The 20,952-nt window shown below is 38.4% G+C and overlaps 1 protein-coding gene across 1 annotated transcript in view; it reads left to right on the top strand.

Moving 5' to 3' along the window:
* Positions 1 to 4,609: 4,609 nt before the first annotated feature.
* The window catches only part of LOC128742102 (LIM domain transcription factor LMO4.1), a 75,049-nt gene continuing 58,706 nt past the window's right edge, over positions 4,610 to 20,952 (top strand). Inside the window, exons 1-2 of the mRNA XM_053838318.1 lie at positions 4,610 to 4,888; positions 16,912 to 17,065. Of these exons, the coding sequence (XP_053694293.1) occupies positions 4,669 to 4,888; positions 16,912 to 17,065 (374 nt within the window). The 5' untranslated portion in view covers positions 4,610 to 4,668. The remainder of the gene's footprint in view (positions 4,889 to 16,911; positions 17,066 to 20,952) is intronic.

Here is a 20,952-nt window from a genome sequence, read left to right as displayed (position 1 = left end):
AATCTGTCATGTGCAGACAGGATCTATTCAAAACCCAGTCGAGAAATACTTTAGTTCTTGTAAGTTGATCGAAAGAAGAAGCAGAACAGTAATTTTAGACAAAATGGCACCGCCTTGGAACGAATAAATCAAACCATCAAATCAAATCAATACCAAAAATGTATCTTGACAAACTTGTGTTAAACGTTGAGCCGTTTCCGCAAATCAAAACCAAAAAAGCGAAGCCTTGGACTTAATCGTGTTTCTAAGACCTGATTCGACAATCCGACTGGCGCTAATTCAAATGCGTGGTGATAGACGACGAAACCTATGTGAAGACAGACTTCTAGCAGCTTCTTGGGCAGGAACTTTATACAAGAGGAAAAGTGACAGACATCTTCAAGCATATGAAACCGTCGAAGTTTTTTAAGAAATATCTGGTTTGGCAAGCTTTTCCAATATACGAAGACTGGGTTATTGGACCAGCATCGTACCGATTTTAACAGCACAGTTTTAGGAAAATTGTGCTTGAACTTTCGCATTTCTGGTTCAATCGCCTTGTGTATAAGTATCAACGGTGATTTTTTCAAATTGGTATAACAATAGGTACAACATCTTTTAAAGGGTAGAACGGTCAGAATTCGGTTAAATATGTACAGTTAAGCTTACACCGATTACACTGTTATATAAATGATGAACCATAATTTCTTTGTAAAGTTCAGTAACTACCGAATTTGGTCAGAAAAATTGTTTGATCAGGCTCCGCTTTTTTATATTAAGGGTAATTTGACCAATTTGTTTGGAACTGTTTCTCATTTCCATCTGTTTACACTTTAAATGCCCAATATATCAGTCAACTCAACGCTGCTCCGGCGATTTTGAAGGATTTTGTCCTTCGTTACGATTTTCCCATAGTTAAATCAGGCTAAAACAGTACGGAACAACTGTGTTTCTTCAAACAAGCCAATATCCGATTTTATTTCAGATTTTACCTAAATATCTTCGTTAGCAGTGCCAGTTATAGTAACGAAAATTCATGTTTTTAGTCCACGTGTGCAAAACTTACCCGGAATCTTTACCTACTTTTCCGGCAGTCGTGTAAAAACAACAAAATTCTTGCAAATTCTTCTCTCAAATGTTTTTCAAGCAAGTCCTCGCAGCCAGTTTCCAAGCCTTTCAAGTTTATTATCATAAGTACAATTTACTCTCAAAAAACCAGCGACAATCTACTTAGCGATGGAACCTATTCACTTTAACACAGTTTTTCAACTCAGTTCTGATTGAATGTAATAGTTAAAAATGTTATAATTTGACTTAATTTTTTTGGAAACTGATACAAATGCAATAGTTTCCATTTAGGTTCACAAAATCATATTCCAAATACACAATATTGTGTGATTTTTGTGCATTATTATCCATAACAGAAGGTAATTTAATGGTTAGATTATGCGCAATTTGATACACTAAAGATTTAATAAGTTCCTAACGAAGTGTTCATGTTCTTTTCATTTAACGATAAACCACCTAATCGATTCGAGCATCGAATTATCAAATGTGGTAATAAACAAGCTAAATGCCCACATTGCACATACCTTTACAAATGGGCTGTGGGCTAATTGTAACGAAACAGTCGAATCAATTTCTCCATTCGTGTTTTTTCGAATAAGCCTCTTATTACAACCGCAAATCAGCTGCCGATTCAAGCTCTCGGACATAAAAAATCACTTCACTGATGAACACAAATAATACCTCATTAAGTGCACCTCATTAATTGAGAACTGTACCATTCCCGGCCTGCCTTTGCCTTTGCCGTTGCTGCTGCTGCTGCTGCTGCTGCTTCCAAGCGCGCTAATAATGATTAATACAGCTGATTCCTGGTCCGCTTCCGCTACCCCCCACCGACCACCGCTGGCTTTGCCGCAAATCTGCTCGACCCTCCCGATCCCGGTCTGAGCTTCGTCGCTGGCTGGCTCGATCCAACTGCTCCCGGTCACACTCTAATCCCTCGGTAATTACATCACGGTCAATTGTATCGAATTTTTAATTTAAGTTCCATGAGTAATTCCCTTGTTCGCCTTGTCCTGGATCGTACTCACCCTCCGCCGATTACCTTTCCGCCCAGGCAGTGCGGTGTTATGCTGTGTTAGGATCCCTTTTGTTCATATGATTCGAAACTGCATCGTTCACGACTACTACCGCACCCCAGCTGAACGCCATCAATCGTTCATTTGCGATTGCGATGGTCCTGTTTGGGAATCCAACGACGAGGAACGACCAGAAGGGCTCACAAATACTAGTCTGCGGATTGCCTGAACGCGGCAGTGGGTTAGAGTTTTGCAGGTTCTGCTTCCTGCTACGATTCGCAATTATTTGTCCAGTCTGGTAGTCAACCAATTTTTTTTATAATTTACCCCGGCTACCTCTCGTTTATCAATGTTTAAGGAGCAGCGCTCCTCTAAACATGCAGGAAAAAGGAAAGCTGACAGCCTAAGCGAAGTGGTGAGCTTGACTTCCAAGTGAGTGAGTGAGTGAGTATGATTCAGATCTCACGTACCTACTGAAAGTGTGAGCCGCGAGAGAGAAAAACATAAATGGGAGCGAACGGGCGGTGAGAGTCCATTCCGCTTTATGTTTATGGTATAAAACATTGGGGTTTCGAATGTATGTGAAGTCGAAGTTGCTTTCATTGCTCAACATCATCGTTCAGCGGAAGCATCGAAAACTCGGGGAGGGCTAACGCAGGAACCTTACAGCTTGTTGGTACGTGTTTTACGAAGCAATTTCTGGCTGCTTCGAAAGCATAACAACACAACAAACTCCCGAGGAAGCCCAAACAGAGTGCTACGGCCTGAAGCCCGGTGGTGGTCAACGGCAAGAACGATCACGTGAAACGTGCAACTCATAAATTGGTTTATTATCGTGTGCAAACAATAAAGCTATAAATTTATAAAAGTATTAAATCATAAAACGATAATTAATTTAATTAAACTTTTCAATAGCAGTTGTTGTTCCTTTTGGCTGGTCACAGTTTCGGTTCTTGAGCTTCTGGGTATTCTGGCTCGTCGGTCGTCGTAGTTGTTATGCTTCCATCCTTGTGCTCTGAATCTGCTCGTTGGACTATTGGCACCTAGGAAAACTAATTATTTTTATCTTTTCTCTCTCTCCCACTCTGTCTATTTTAAACAGGAACGGCCAACAGAAAAGTTCAGCTTCTCCGTCGCACCGTGAAAGCTGATTCAATCAACTGGTTGAAAAACAACAGCAATTGTCACCAGAAGTAAACTCCGACTGAAGATCGTAAAAAAGCAAAAACCGAGCACTGGAAAGTTGTCCACCGGTTTCGAATGCAGAGCGCAAAGATCGTTAAACAGAAATAAAAGCATCGCGCCAGAAGAAGAACAGTGCCAGTGCAGTGTTGAACCAAACGAAGAACCGGAAAAAATCAAGTGAAAATATTTATATGATTTTAATGAGAATCAAGATAAGAAATAATAGTTGGGAAATTATAAATAAAGGCAAACATTAGCTATCGAAGTCTACAGTCTCCATAGACAGTGTACCTTTCGTCGGCGATTCCCTCCGGGCGTAAGGGACTGTAAGTGCGGAATCAAAAGAATGGTCCCACATTTGCACCACCGTCAGTAAGAGTCAAACCGAAAGACAGGCGGCACCGTCATCAATCTGTGTACCGGTAATAAGAAGAAGTGGTTTGGTGATGGTTATTTTCGGTGCACCGCGAGCAGGGACAGCGTCGAGTAACGACGAGGTGCGCCACTTACGCGTTCAACCCGACACTCCGGCTGGTCGCCTCTGCGGGCCCGTAGCCGCGGCATAAAGGCAGGGTGTTTGCATTGTCACCTGCCAACGTCTACCAGTCGTCTCCGCCAGCAGGCCCGGTCGGCAACGAATAGCTAGCGAGACCGCGCGCAAATTGCTGAAATGAAATATATTTCGCGAAAATTGAAATTTATTTAGATAGATAAAAAGAAGTGCGGCAAAGGGAAACGAAAAATAGAAAATTATTTATAAATAATAGTCGCGTGAAAAAAAAACAGGCAATTGCGGAAATACCCCCGCTCCACGCGTACCGCGGTAAGGGGCTTGAATAGTTGTTGTGTTTTGAATATAATAAAAAACTAGAGAAAGAAAATAGTGGCGGCAAAATCTATCAATTTTATCAGGCGTGCTCGGCTAACCCCTGACTCGCAACACAGCCCGCATCTGCTTCAGCGTTGAGGCCAACAAAATCAATAAAAAAATACCAAGCATTTTGCGTTCGAGTGGCCAATTGTGAAGGTAAATAAAAAAGTGCATTCGAGTGACGGAAAATTGTGCACCCTCTAGCCACCTACACTGAACCACACCGGCAGCAAAGTGGCCAACGTAAACGAGTTTTCTAATCGACAGTTGCTCGCAAGTGTTTGTGTTTGTGATAAAAAGGTCCGCACCGAGTTGCAAAAATACTAGTCAACCAGTGAAGGCGAAGAGCAAGACGAAAAAGAAGAAGAAGAAGAAGAACCAAATCGTCAAGAAATCGGCGGCCGATTTTTCCCCGCGGGAAAAGAATATATTTTTTTTAGTTTTCCACTCTGTTTAGTTTTTTTTTTCTACTACCATTCGACGATTCTTGTTGCTGTCGAAGCAGCAGCGAGTCGATTAAAAGCCGTCAAGCTGGCCGCCTCAATAGCAATGAACCCGCACTATCATCCGTACTCGGACCTCGGTTCGTCGCCCCACTCGCCTAGTCCGGACAACAACAACTACCCGCTGACGCCCCATCACAACGGCCACGGTGGCGGACCCGGGGGCGGAGCCGGTAATCCGATGGGGGTCAGTCAGATGGACAGCCAGGCGGGTTTTCACGGTATGAACAACGGCAAGGGACCGGTGCACTGCGCGGGATGTGGAGGTAAGTTCTGCTGCTAAAAAAAAAAATAAAAAAAACCGATCGAAACGGTTCCGAATAAGTGCCATGTGTTTCGCAAAATGTAATAATTCCGTAGAAGGAAAAACAATTTCCAAAGCCAGCAATTTTTGTCAATATTTGCTGAGTGAACTTCGTTTCACCTAATTAATATATACGACATCGTAATAATATGCTTTGAAACAATCGTGTATTGTATGTACAAGTACACGAACAGTCACCTGTCGATGCTGCACGCTCGATTATTTTTATTAATTGTTTAATTTATTTTGATATTGATAAAAACGTTGGTAACTGTGGTAATTAGACCAAATGTCCAATTTACAGACGTTACAAAACATAGTTATTAAAATGTTAGTTTTAAATTTACTGTCCTTTAATTACCTACTTGCGATAAATTAAACAATTCACGTTCTATTGAAAAGAACTTTAAAATTGACGCAGAAATCTATACATTTCTTTGTATTTGGACATTCTATCGACTATGATTTTTTCTTGCTTTTAACTTAGAAGAAATAGAAGAAGAATTGAATGGAAAAAATCTGTACTCAAAATTGCTAGGAACTTAGTAGGTATTAAGTCAGACCGAACCAAGTGACATTTCGAGAAAATCAAATTCAAAGTTTGAAGGTTTGTAACTTTTGTAGCTTTCAATCGTTATCCATAATTTTTCGCCAAAACTTTTCGTTACTCCTCAACAAAGTGCTGTGATACTATTATTGTAAAAAAGTCTTGTTTTAAGATCAAACGAGAAGGATTTATGGGTGGTTGTTGGCACTTGGTCCACTGTGACTGAACCGAAGAATATTTTTCTGAGACTTGGTTCACTATGGCTGAACGTTTTAATAATAAATTTCTCTCAGTTATTTGATGATGCTGTTTTTATTTTAAAGAATTTAGTCTATAAGGCGTACAATTGATTGTATAATCCAAAGATAGTATCTTAATTAACATAAATTATTGATTAGAATTATTTGCAAACTGCTTAATGAAATGTATTAAAAATCATCGCGTTTAGCGTCATCCTGCTTTTAATCGAAAGTGTCTCGATAAAACTGGATCTATTTTAAAGATCTTACAATATTCCATTGTATGTTTAGTCAGAATGAATCAACTACAGTTCCTAATTTACTATTAAAATATACTTTCAAAGTGAATTCATGTCATATCTTTTGCTCTTTGCAGTTCAACACCGAAATCATTTTTTCTATGCAAGGCCGTAAAGCCATATTCTAGTATTTTGTTTTAGCTCACAAACAAAAATTCATTTAAGCAAAATGTTTTACAGAAAGAAAGCTATCATCAATAGGTTTCCGTGTCATAGGAAGTAACTAAAATGATTTTGCTAGAAATTGAGATTGAGTAACTGAATATATTTATTTTGTTAAAACAAAAAGTTTTCGAAAATTGCAAAATTTCGGTGGCACGTTGATTTTATCCATTTCCCAAGTAACACTTGCAACATGTTTTTTAGAAAAATATTCAGTAAACAGTTTCATTTAAATTATAACTACGTTTCATGGAAAACAATATGTTATAAAAATGTTTTATTTCTAACGCCGATGTTTTCAGCCAGAATGACAGGTTAAAGTTGCATTTCGGTTGTAAAGCTAAGTTTTTATTGAACATTTACAACTGAGTATTCGCGACTACGAAAGTAAAAGAGATTTCTAATTTTGTTCGCACTCACAGGAAACCCCATGCCGAATTGTCAAAACTTACGTGAAAACAAAAGCAAAAATACTTCCTTCTCTTTTTTTCTCACACAAAAACCAAACCAATATCAGCAACTTCGTAGTGGCGAATTGCCGGCATTGAACAGCGGCGAAGCGATGACAATGAGTACAGCACAGATCCATAACTTTGACACATTTTCGCAACATTGCAATATTTTATTGAGCTTAAATGCTCCAATTTATGAGTATTCTGGGTATTTTTTGAGCGCAATTTAAGTTCTTTCACAAATGAAAATTAACTGTGAATCAGTTGTAAGTTAACGCGAAACAAAATGCATACAGTAAAGCTTTTTATTGGTTTCGAATTTTTCGGTTATCGGTGTGCTCATTTGAGCGCAATCTTGTATAAACATGGCCGATGACTGCGCCAAAATATAATGTAATAGATCATTATTTTTGTGTCGTAGAATGATTTTATATATACAAGGATCATATAACATAATTAATTTAAAATATCCCACCGGTTTTCAAAGAGATTAGCATGTTTTGTGAGATTGTCAAAAAATGATATTTATTTCGATTCCACTCAACTTTTGCTTATAAAAGTAAATCTTGAGCGCATCAATTTTTCGGAAGTAGCATGGCAAAGTTCACGATAAATTTAAAATTGCACTTTAGTTTGGGTTATTTGAAGGCTACAATGTTGCTTTGAGTGATTGATGAATTACCGAGATATAACTTTAGCCATTTTATCTTGCGAAAAATGTCTGTCATTATTTGCTTATAAATGTAAATATAACTTCAGGGAAATATCAGAAAGAAAATTCCTGTCAACAGCGCGATTAAGCTTTTCAGTTGGCAGTACAAAAACCATGCAACGCATAGGCGTCACTTTGAAATATTTCACAAACATGTTATATTTTAGCTCGTTTCTTGCGCTGTTTCAGTGTTAATCCGGTCGTAATTAAGTATGTGGAAACGAAAGGTTAGCAATTCGATTTGTTTTAAATCCGTTGTCAATTCTTATTTAAAACCAAGTGTGTTACTTGGGTTATCATGTTAATATGCACGATAAAATTTAATGCGCATAGGCTGCAAACCAACGGGAATTACTCAAAATTTATTAATAATAGTCGCTATAAAGCATATTAATCAGGATAATTTGACTGTAAAACTTTAACTGTTATATCTACGGGTGATTTTCAAGTAAACAAAGTTGACGGATTTTGCTTTTTACCAGAGCGAAAGCTTAATCGGTTGTATTGCTGCTTCCTGTAGAGTGTGACATGATACTTTACCTTATAACCTGATTCTTAAAAAGGTTATAAAAACCTTCTGAAGAGCCTCTTGGTTGGAAGGCAGTTTTATAGCAATCATCTAGAAGTTCTGGTGGAGCTAATAGTTTTATTAGCGGTTTTTTGAAATTGGTCATTAAAATTACTAGAAGAACGTAATAAAACTTAGAATTGTTACTTGGGACCGCCCATTTCACAACTATATTTTCTCTTGAGTTAAAATGGAGTAGGACATGTGAAGTTATGTTTGACAGCCATTTAACTACTATCATTTGTACCGATTTATCAAAAAGTCGAATACAGTGAGCATTTGACGTTTGGCACGCAACGATTTTAGCAACAAAAGTATTCGTTTTTTAGCAACACAAAGTATTTTGCTTCAAAAAATATGCTTCAACATCAATCAGTTTCCCCATACATATGCAAAATGACGCAAAATGATGATGTCTATATGTGCATGAAAAAAGTTTGTAGTTGTAGTATGTTTTGAAAAGTAATATTTTATTGACGTAGGACTAGGTCTTATTGCAGGGTGTCAAAAACTTGTTGAGTATAAAATGGTTGCAAACGATGAAATCGATATTAGCCCTTTTTTATTAAATTTTTCCATATCAAAAAAAGGTCTCGATTTTGGCACGGCATCATTTTTGGCAATATACGCGACACGCATTTATTGTCAAATTCGAAATCCTAATGTATAGAGTAATACAGTTGGGTTTCGAATTTGGCATGGTTCGATTTTGGCATGGTTCGATTTTGGCATGCCTCGATTTTGGCAACAAAAGTATCCGTTTTTGGCAACACAAGATATTTCTCTTCCAAAAATATGCCTAAATATCAATCAGTTTCCGCATACATGCTTTAAATGACGAAAAACTGATGCCCTGAGTATGTTCATGAAAAAAAGTTATGTGGTTTCGAACAATAATATTTTTATTGCTGTAGGACTACGTCTTACCGCAGGGTGTCAATAACTTATTTGCACCGGACGGATAGCTCTTGTCGGACTTTTTAAACATAAAATGGTTGCAATCGGTGATTAATGATATTTAGTCAACTTCTAAAGCATTTACATTAAATTTTTTCATATCGAAAAAGGGTCTCGATTTTGGCACGGTTTCGATTTTGACAACATAGGCGACACGCATTTGTTGCCAAAATCGAAATCCAACTGTACTCGCTGAAACGGGGCCAGTACTGACACGAGACCTTCAAATATTGGAACTTTTGCACTTATTTGGTAGAAAATGGTTAAAAAATGAGAATTACCCTTTTAATACCTCGAAACAGTGGACCCCTCGTTCGCCAAGGGACCTAACAGTTCCAAAAAAAGTTGTATTTTGAGCAAACCTTGACATCTATATCATGTGATATTTCATAAATTTGCAATGAAGCAACTAACAAATGGCCCAGCTCTGTAAAGAAGAAGGACAGAACTTTCAAATGGCCATCTTAAATTTGGTCGCCATATTGGATTTTATCAAAAAATCGCCGTTTTCACCACGAGCCCCCAACCGATTTTCATTTTAAGATCACCATTGGAAAGCTGAGATAAAATGCTACAAGAAACATTTATAAAATTAGATGTGCAATGGCACTAACTGAATAAAACAAACAGTAATCTGTTGCAAGGTACACAATTTTCATATAATTATTGTGATATTTCCAAAATTTGCTATGAAACAAACTACAAACGAGACGGTTTTGTAAAGAGGAGAGACTGGGCTTATAAATGAAGTGAAAAAAAAATTGTCGGTCATCTTGGATTTGGCCGCCATGTTGGATCTTATCAAAAATCACCGATTTCGCCAAAATTTCGGCCTTCTGATAATAGTTCTTGAAATTCAACCATTTGGATTTACGCTATTTGTTTTTCGACCATTTGTTTTTATAGCGTGCAAATGAAGTGTACCCCATTAGGTATACGGACGTCAGGCATACGGTCGTTAGCCATAATGGACGTTAGATATAAATACACAAGCCGTAATGGACGTTAGGCATAAAGAGCGGTAGGCAAAATGTATGGTAGACAATCGGCCGGTAGCTTGCCGGGTGTTCAATCGACTCAATGTAAAAAGCATTGCATATAGGGCGAGTCGAATTGTCTACCAATGACCGAAACACAAATGGCCGAAACTCAAATAAATGAAATAACAAAAAATGGCATATTACACTTTGTCCGTACACATCTTATTTTATCACATATTAGCGTTTCACAAAGTTATCATGTTTCCACCGATTATAGTGATAAAAATTTTGTTTTCTTTATGAATGCAAAATATGATGTCTACAAAATTGCAGAATACACTAAAACAAGCAATTCTCATGAATAAAATAACTCTCTATCTACTAATATGGTTGGCGTAATCCAATGTTTAAAAGTGTGTGAAGAAAATGAGTATTTTAGCATAGAACATTTACAATCACCGAAAAAATCGTGTGAAAATTTATTAACAAAAATTGATTTTTAATAGTTTTTTTGCCAACTCTTTATATTTTGCCACCCAAGTTGCGTTTACTATGCCACGCATTTGACTAGACCACTTGTAGAAGTATTTCTAAGATATTTTTTTGAACATATTGATATTAATATTCATATTTATTGACCATATTCCATAGTCATATGGTCATATAACACGACTTTTTGAGCTTCTCTGGTCATATCTTTTACATTAAATTTAACGAAAAACTGTTGCATATACTCGATGCCTTCTTGCTGTTAAAGTAAAGTATATAGGTATCCATGTATTAAACAGTATTATGTTATGAAATATCTGGATTATTTTGAAGGGATTTTGGTAATCTCCGAACCAAAATCAAGTTGAATATATTTTTTAATCTATAGTTTAATAATACCTCTAAAAGCCTTAAAAAGCAAATGAAGCCATCTAGCGGAAAACAAAAATACTACATTTCGTCTCCACGCAGTTATTTTTTCTTTTTAGTTTCTCGGAATTCGAGTTGAGAAAAAAAACATTGAAAAGATTTCCTGAGTAAAGCTCAATTCTGCAAAACTGCTACGATAGATCTTGCATTCTATCTTTCTTTCAATACTATTCTAAAAATATTGTTGTATTTTGACCAAAAAATGCAATTTAATTACTAAATAAATACGTCACAACTGGTACGCTTACCCTATTTCTGTCACTTTCTGGAGACTTAATGACTTCCCGACGATAACAGGCGGACTTCCCAGACCTAATATAATTTTGCTTTTTTATATAGACTTCGAATAAAGGAACCTTATCAGTAAACGTGATTTCTTTTAGGAAGCGATGACGAAGCGACTGCTAATCATGGAATTTCCATCTCTGAATCAGTCACACAATATGCAGCGGGTTAAAGCTTGCCGGTACAATTTGCAACTGTTGTTCAATTTAGACTACACTTGTTTTGCTCTAGACAATTTTATCAGTACTGAAACACATTTCTTTGTGAATAATAACTAATTTGCCCTACAAGCGATGTAATTCAGGGTGCTGCATAGTTTTGTCAGCGACGTGTATAAAGACGAAAAAAAGTGTTAGAACCAATTTTGACTTGTATCACATTCAAACTGTTACTTAGCAACAGTTTTTCTGGGTTGTTTCTTCATCATCGACAAAAAGTAATGCAAGAAAACAGCAATTTTTCACCACAATAGTCGAGTTATTACTTGAAGTTATTACCAAAGAATTTTTTTTATAGAAACGCTCTTATTGTATTTAAATGTAAACTTAATAAAGTGATCCAATACAGTACTAAAGCAAAACTATTTTCTGTGACATGACCTTAATTCGACTTCATGTTACTACGTTAATTTGTTTTCTATGTTTATTTCTTTCTTTTTGTTTATCGACATGCAGTCAATTTCTTACCTACTTTTTTTGACAACCAGAATAGTAAATTCTTAATGTGAAAAATGAATGCTTGGATAAACTGAAATATTAGATATTCGGCTTTATAAATCACTTCTTAAAATCTAACAATTTCGTGCTAAAAAAGTATATTTTCGAATTTTTAAGTCGGACTTTTCTGCTCCTTTCTAAACCTTTCAAAAAAATCAAACAATCAACTTCTCAAAAAAAGTCAACGACAATTATTAGCAGCTCTACAATGTAAGAAATAGAACCTTCCCCGTGTATCCCTATTTTCTATTGCCACACTTTAGTTTAAAATTCATGCTTAATTTTATATTCAGTTTGTTTGATTATCAGTACTTGGCGCGACAAAGTCAATTTTTAGATTGTACTCGGAAATTGTAAATTGAGAAGTAGTCTAGCTCCTATCATAGATCCCGCCAATAACCCGTAAGGCGATAAGGTAACATAGGTTTAGGATAATACTTTTCTGATTTCTAGTTTTCATCATAAAACAATATAATTTTATTTTTATATTTGTTATATTTGTAATATAACATTGGAGCTGATGTGTAGAGTCTTACGACAAAGACGCTGATACAGTGAACTGGCAACGGTAACAAATGGCTAGGTTTGACTTTAAATGTTTGTAACTTGTTTTTTCTGAGGATGGCTGAATAAGAGGAAAAGTTAACGATATGTTTTAATTTAATGGTTCCACCGAGAAGAATCGATTTAAATCTGAAATGAAAAAAAGTCTTACAAACTGTTTTCTTACAAACTAAACTGAACTGAAAAAAATCCTTCAAAATATATCATCACGCACAACTTTCCTGACCATTAGCACTCTATGACGATATTCCTAAATATCAACTTACAGCAGGAGTTTTCCCAAGATAAGAAAGTATGTTAAGTGGCCTTCCCCTCCTTTCGTTAAAATGCGCTCCTTTGACGAATACGGTCTAATACTAAATATGAAATGAATGTTACAACGTGCGAACAATAGGACAGTGAGTGTAATGTCTGGGGTCTTTATCAGCGGTGGTGAACTGATGGAGTTTGAATTCAATTTCACAGTGGATCGGAGGTTAGCCCTCGTCGTTCCCTTCAGTTTTTTTGTACTTTCGTTTGATCGTATAATATTTTATTAGATCGTATAATAGTGGATCGCTCGAATAGTTTCCTATCTTTTCATTCGATTTGTTGAGCCTAGGTCAGATTTCTCGAATTAAAATAGCTTCCTTTTCCCTTTCCCTTCTCATTCAAAAGAGTTTCTTTTGCATTTTTGAGCTGTCTGATCGAGTAAATTTTTGAAAACTAACTTGACCGAAGGAAAGCATGATAAACTACTACGTGTGACTGCAGCGAAGAAAAACGATGCTAAATCAAACTTCGACATAAGGCAACTTTTTGAAAGTAAAAATTTTCTTATATCGAGGTATCCCTGTGCTCAAAAACGAAGAACCTTATTGACTTGATTCCATTTAAATTCTCCAGGTTAGATCAAAAGTAATCATACATATATTTTTCATAAAGTAATCACAATGTTTGGTTTTAACATTAAAAATTTTAACAACTGCATTTGGCCATCATCATCAACAATTCTTAAGCCGTTTGCTTTTATTTGAATTTTATATGCGCTATGAAACTATAGCAAAACTGGTAATAAAGCAAGTCTATCGTGGTTGCCTATATTACCACGGTAAAACTAGTTGGCTGCGCCACTTTTCTTATAAAATTACGGCGTAGCAATGCAATGGCGTACAAGTACAAAATTGATCTTATCGTGGTTGTTTCTCAAGCCCCAATAAATCTGTTAGTTTTATAACATCTTGACCAAACACATTGATTGCTGCTATTATGAAGCATACTAAAGTTAAAGATCGAAGACACGTTTTTATGTTAGGCCATATCACCGTATTCTAGCATTTTTTTAGCCCCAAACAAAAATTCATCAAAGCAAAGCACGAGTTGCAGAAAGGAAATTATTATCAAACGGATTGCATGTCACTACAACTACAATGATTTTGTTAGAAACTAAGAATGGCTCATCGAATATATTTATTTTATTTAAACAATTTGTTTTCAAAAATTGCCATATTTTGATGGTTCGTTGCTTTTGACCGCCTGCCATTCTAATATATACGATAAAATTTAATGCGCATATGCTATACAACTACGGAAACTGTTGAAAATTCCCAAAATATTTAATCACAAGGTTATATATTTTCGAGTTAACAAATGCTGGCTGGCTGGTTTAGCTTTTTTGTCTCAACAAGCTTTATGCTTTATAAATTTCTTGAACAAAGCTAAAAGTTTAAATAAATTATGGCGATTGCCGTCAAACAGTGAAAAATATAATCGAGGAGAAGTGGGCTTCGGTCGATGGTTGAGTAAAGAGGAACAGTACATAACTTCTTAAGAGTTGCTTTAATGGCCCTAATTTTCTGATCTGATCTGAAATGTCTGATTTTTACATGGACGATAGAATTAACACCCGATTCGCGTCTGCACGTCTGTGTTTATACGATCTAAGTTTGCTATGAAATCGCTTGAAAAGCAATAAAAGCGTACCTATTGTATGAAAAATTGATTTTTTTTTTGTGTAAGCTGTATATTTTTCAAATATTCCTCTTGTGTATGAGTCTGAACTGTGCCCGTATATAACATTTCATAGAATTGTGGGACTCTTCGATCCGTCGACTAACTATCGCGAATTAAAAACAGATTCGCGATAGTTAGTCGATGGATCGAAGAGTCCCACAATTCTATGAAATGTTATATACGGGCACAGTTCAGACTCATAAACAAGAGGAATATTTGAACTAGCTGACCCGACAAACTTCGTATTGCCACAACATAAATCGTACATAAATCGTGAATCTCGGATGACCTTTGTCACAATCTCGAGTTTTGCAAGTTTTTGAGAAGTACAACCTGAGGTAGTTTATTATACAAAATTGCAATTTTTCCGCACAGTAAAGTAAAAAACAACTCCCCTATTGCTCAGCCAGATAAAATAAAGCAGATAGCAATATTCGCCTTGATTGTATAACATTTCGCCGAATACCATTTCGTGAAAAACCTTACGCCTCTTCCTTTTAAAGGGGGTAGGGGTCCTAATCTATACATATAAAAAAGGATTTCGGTCTGTCTGTCTGTCTGTCTGTCCCTATGTTCCTTTTAGAATCGAAAACTACTGAACCGATCGGCGTGAAAATTTGCATGTAGGGGTTTTTGGGGCTACGGAAGGTTCTCTCGATGGCAAAAGACTCCTCCACCCACTAAGAGGGGGGGCTCCCATACAAATCCATGCCTATAAAAATGGATTTCTGTCTGCTCTATGTTCCTTATAGAATTGAAAACTATTGAGCCGATTGAAGTGAAAATTTGCATGTAGATGTTTTTGGTGCCAGAGAAGGTTCTTATAATAGTTAGAGATCCCTCCTCCCACTAAGAGGGGGGCTCCCATACAAATCTATCTATTTATCAAGCAAATGGAACCAAATTTAGCATGTGGGTGTTTGTGTAGGCAATTTTTTTTCTATGGTGAATTGAGACCCCTCCCCTCTTTAGGAGGGGAATAAAGACCCCTCTCCCTTTTAAGAGAGGGGGTTTCCATACACATGAAATACAAAATTCCTCATAACTCGAGAACTAATCAAGCAAATGGAACAAAATTTGACATGTGGGTGTTTTTGGAGACAAGAATTTTTTCTATGGTGAATTGAAATCTCTCCCCACTTAAGGAGGGGGGCTCCTATACAAATGAAATACAAATTTCCTCATAACTCGAGAACTAATTAATCAAATGGAACCATATTTGGCATGTGGGTGTTTTTAGAGGCATGATTTTTTTCTATGATGAATTGAGACCCCTTACCTTTTTAGGAGGGGGGCTCCCATACAAATGAAATACAAATTTTCTCATAACTCGACAACTAATTAAGCAAATGGAACAAAATTTGGCATGTGGGGGGTTTTGGAGGCACGAATTTTTTTAATGATGGTTTGAGACCCCTCATCCCTGTGGTAGGGGGATAAGGACTCTCAATAAATAAAACAGAAGTTTTTGCGTAACTGAAAAACTAATCGAACTCGAGAAATTTTAGACTCTTTTATAAAACATTAATCAATTACAAGACACCAAAAATTATCAATAGTAACATTAGATAATTCAGCGCGAGACGGCCACAGGCCGCGAGTGTTGCCGGTGACCTGCCGTCGGAAGCGCCGGCCGCTGCGGGGGGCAGCCCCCCGTAGAGATCACCTCTATCTAGGTTTATTTATTTTCCTAGATCTACTGACCTCTATTACTTTCCTTCAGTTGGGTCACCCCTGCGAAATGGTACTTTCTACGAAAAGTTTTTTCGTGACATGGTACATCCCGCGTAAGGTTTTTCGCGAAATGGTATTCTGCGAAACTCTATTTTCCGCGTTATGGTCAACCGAGAATTGGTGTTCCGCAAAATGGTATTCGGCGAAATGGTTCGTAATGATGGCGAATTTCCGCTTAAGTCTATCCGCTTTATATTATCAGGCTGAGCGATGGGGGGAATTGTTTTCTACTTTACTGTGAGAAAAATTTGTATATTAAAACACCCATGAACTCCCCAGAAACTTGCAAAACTCAAGATTGTGAAAAAGGTCATCCGAGATTCACGATTTATGTACAACACAGTTTAATTTGTGGCAATACGAAGTTTGTCGGGTCAGCTAGTTCACCATAAAACAATTTCTGCCTCTTAAAACCCCCACGTACCAAATGTGCTTCTATTTGCTTGATTACTTCTCGAGTTATGAAGAAATTTATATTTCATTTGTATGGGAGCCCGCCCTCCTAAAAAGGGGAGGGGTCTCAGTCGACCATTGAAAAAATTCTTGCATCCAAAAACCTCCTCATGCCAAATTTGATTCCAGTTGCTTGATTACTTTTCGAGTTATGCAGAAATTTGTGTTTCATTTGTATGGGAGGGGTCTCTAACTATCAAAAGAACCTTCCTTGGCCCCAAAAACCCCTGCATGCAAATTTTCACGCCGATCGGTTTAGTAGTTTTCGATTCAATAAGGAACATACCGACAGACAGAAAGATAGAAATCCATTTTTTTAAGGTATAGATTTTAAAATTTACCAAAATTTCACCATTTATAATGTGATTTAATTAATATTAATATTGTTTTTCCATCCCTCGTTTCAGTCAAAATCACCGAACGATTCTTCCTCAATGCGCTGGACCGGTTTTGGCACAACTCCTGTCTCAAATGCTCCTGCTGTGGCGCTATGCTAGCGGACATCGGATCGAGTTGTTACACCCGCAGCGGTATGATCCTGTGCAAAGCAGATTATCTAAGGTAGGTAAAGTTGTAGTTTTTCCTCTTCATTTTTGAAGTACAATTTTGCTCTAAGCAGAAATGTAAAACAAATCTTTAAGAGTGAAACGCTAACCGATCAGTTTATCTGCGCATGTTTTTCCGCCTCTCAAACATCGTAATATAATTGTTTACCCTTAGCCGATTTATTGTTGAACTCTCCTTATTATCATTCTTTGTACTATTTCTCCATTCAAAAACTTTCCACCAAGACCAAGAGTTGATGATGATTGTCGCTCTCCAGGTTTGCGATGAAATGAAACGTCCTGCCTTTTGTCTGTGTTCGCTACCACAGCAGCGCAACGTTCGGGTCAGGTAATTCGATAGTTCTGAACCGGCGCGGAGTGCCACGTAACCGCAAGATTGATCATCCCTGCTTCTTTGTCTTTCGGTCATCAAGCCTCTCGAGTTTTTTTTGGTTGTTATTCGAGCATAAAAAGAAGTCTTCGGTCTGTTTTTTTATTGCTGCATTCTATTTTCGGCCGCTCCCGTAACGCGTGTTTTCTTTTCATTTTGAATGAAACCTAATCCTTTTCGGGACTGGATTTTGGAAGTACCTTATGAAGGAGAGCCTTTGTTCGTCCCATAGCGAACACTAGATGAGCCTGCAAAAGTGAAAGGTCTAATCAGTTTAATTTCCTTTTACGGGGCAAATTATTTTTTTTCCAGCGATAATACCTCTTTGATGAGTTAGCGTCGCTCGGGAGCGCACCGGGAGTCGGGAGGTTCACAATATGTGAAAGCATCCATTTGTATGATTGGCATGTCATAGAGGACTTGTTTCCGTGATCTATAACAAGCAAGTGCCTCTAGGTACCACTCTTCATCAAAAGCCGTGTCTAACATGGACCCAATTCGGAGCGAAGCGCTGCATAGTGGGAAGGTTTTCTTACCACGTCTCTATGTGTGTGATAGCTGTCCCATTCTTCAACACAGGACATGCTGGCAGCAGCTGATGGCGTGCTGTATACAGCATCAGCGACGATCCGAAAGAACTCTGACAGGCAACGCAGCTGAGAGGGTGGAAGCGAAGCAATTAAATAAATTAACAGAAGAACATCTAGATCTGCCATTCCCCTTCGTCCTTTCTGCCCGACTGTCTGCCATGTCCTAGCCATGCTAGCCCACCCAAGCCCTTCCGTTCGTGTTTTCTTTCGTCCTTCGTGTTCTCGTATTATTCGTTACAAAACAAAAAGGCGCACTTACACTAACGAGGCCCCAAGTCCTACAACAGGCAACTACCATGCCGAATGGATGCTCCTCACACAAAATCAGAAGTCTCTTATTTCCGTTCCGAGTTTCAATGAGAGTGAGCTAGCAAGGCGTGCATAAACTGATGAGCCCGGGAGATGCTCTGCTCCTCATTTCAGGCTTTATTACTGCATCGAGCTAATTACTGAAATGGTAAACCGTTTTGGCCGTGCCAAGCAAGCATGAGTCAAGGGTCGACTTTGCAGCTCTAACGACTGGATACTGGGTAGACACGTGACGCGGGCTGCTGAGCCGCAGCGATGCGTCGCGTTTTCCAAGCGCGCTTTCTACACGCTACGTTATCACGTGAGGACAGACCCACTCGCAAGCGCACACACACACGTCATCATGAAGGGCACCGCGACGCGCGGGCTGGTTGGGAGCTAGTAGGACCTAGCTTAGTAGTAACTACTAATAGACTAGCTAGCTAGCTAGCTAGCTAGCTAGCGATCTAGCTGCATGACGGGTTTCGTGAAAAGCCGCTTCAGTTACCCCCTTGTTGATGTAATGAGTTATGTTTTCGCGCTTTCTTTTGCGTCACATGCGGCATAAACGCTGCGCTGCGGTGGCTTACTACACCTACTCACCAGTAGGAGTTTGGCGATGTCATAATGCAGATTTTGAGTTTGTCAAAATTACGATTTTAAAATTATTACCTCTTGGGTAAATCCTCTTTTTAACGCATTTCATTGTGGATTAGATCAACAATTTTCATAAAAAAAACTAATTAGCAAATTGTGCAAATTTCACCAAACCACTGCCATCAGTCAAACTTACAAAGGCACTGTAACAACTTCAAACCGAATATCCTTCACCTCAACCCACCGCACCGGCACTGTGCGACGAGGGATCTCAATTGAATCATAATAGTATTAATTTAATTAGGAAAATGACAATTACACTACAAGGATAAGTGTTCACGAGTCTCGTGGTTACGGGCGGTGATGTGTGCATGGTTTGACGTGGGGGGTGAGCTGCGAGCGTGTGTGTGAGTGTTTGTGATAAATTGAATGCAACTTTCCTGCTACCATGCCATGACACACGCCACCGGCAATGTCGGCCACTTGTGCAAATTGGAGAGTGCATTCCTGGCTCTAGGACAGCAGCTTGGGCTTGTTTTGCACCCGGCAGTAGCAATTTGCACCGAAGATACGCTGCTCCTTACAAGGAATGAGGAGCAGAAACCATCCTTCTTCGGCGCTAGTGTGGGCGCTGGCTGCTGCAGCAAATTGATGCCGGGGCGGCTCTGTTTGAAATCTAATTTCTGCAGGATACACGTGTTGCTGATGTTGAGTGGCATTTTGCTGATTGAACATCATTGGCTGGAAAATTGGTGTAAGCGTCGAAATAGGGGGAGGGCCATTGTTGGCTTGATCTCTCTCTGTGTGTAATCAATTTGCTGAAGGCTAAGTCGGTGCAAATCAAGTCGATTGAGGTTTGATCTATTTTATTTTAGTTTGCACTTGTGCCATCATCTTAGGTGCAGCGCGGATAGCTCTGCTTGTGAGCGTTACACATATATTTTGAGTCATCTTCAATTACACTTATGCTTATTGCTTTCTAAGTGATTACCACAATATTCTGGTGTTACTTTGACATAACTAAAATTGTGCATTTCCTCATCAAGCGATAATTGAAAATATTTTTGCTATGTAATATGCGCGAAAACTTTGTAAAAACGTTTTTTCGGACACCGTAATTAAAATCAAAACTTCAATCTAAGCGGGAAACACCAACAGGACAATTATTGGCCACCACAAATCCGCTTGAAATGAGTCGTAAAACAACAGTACACTGTTCAAACATTGCGTGAAAATTGGTTGAGGAATAAAAAACAAACGTGTGCGTCTGTGTGTATTGAACAGCTCCACAGCGGCATCACTGTTCTGCTTTTCATTCGTAGTTTTCGCACGTCTTCGTCAAATTTCCACTTTGCACTTCGGGATCGTTACTCCGGCGGCAATCAGCAAGCAAGTATGCAGGACCAGCGATAGAAAACGAACGGGAAAACTTTTGACCACGCGATGGTGTCTCGCCTCAACACTTCCTTCGCCCCTGCCTGCCTGCCTGCGATATTGCTGCTTCTACTGCTTCCGTCGATGCTCATCATTGACGAGGTAAATTGATGCAATTACGCTGGGAGCAAATTCAATTACAGTTTTTTTCTTCCTCCGCTCTCTTGCTCTACTGCTGCTGCTGCTGCTGCTGCCACATTCATTTCGCATCCTCGAACCGGTCAGCTGTCCCCGCGCCTGCTAGTCTAGCACCGTCTCTAGGGGATTTCCGCTTCTCTCTCTCGGAAACAGTTTCTTTCCCAACCAGACGCTAGACGCTCGATGCTTCTGCTTCTGGTTTTCCATCTCACTGAGCCTCAGCCAACTGTATACTAGCAGCAATTGCAATGTTTCGATCTTCGTTGCTCACTCATTTCCAGTACCGTCATCGGAAGAGACTTCAGATTGATCATAAGTTTACTTGCAAAATCGAAAAAACTTTCCAAAGAAACACAAAACTATGCCACAGCGAAAAGGACTCCATCGCTTGCTGGGCGACACCGACGGCTCCAAAGCGAATTTCGACACCTAATGATGAGCGCGTGGTGCAACAGCAAGCGTTTT

This window comes from Sabethes cyaneus, chromosome 3 (genome assembly GCF_943734655.1).
Source record: "Sabethes cyaneus chromosome 3, idSabCyanKW18_F2, whole genome shotgun sequence".
Taxonomy (NCBI): domain Eukaryota; kingdom Metazoa; phylum Arthropoda; class Insecta; order Diptera; family Culicidae; genus Sabethes; species Sabethes cyaneus.
The sequence above is the reverse complement of the archived record's forward strand: the minus strand, read 5'-3'. Positions and strand labels throughout refer to the sequence as shown.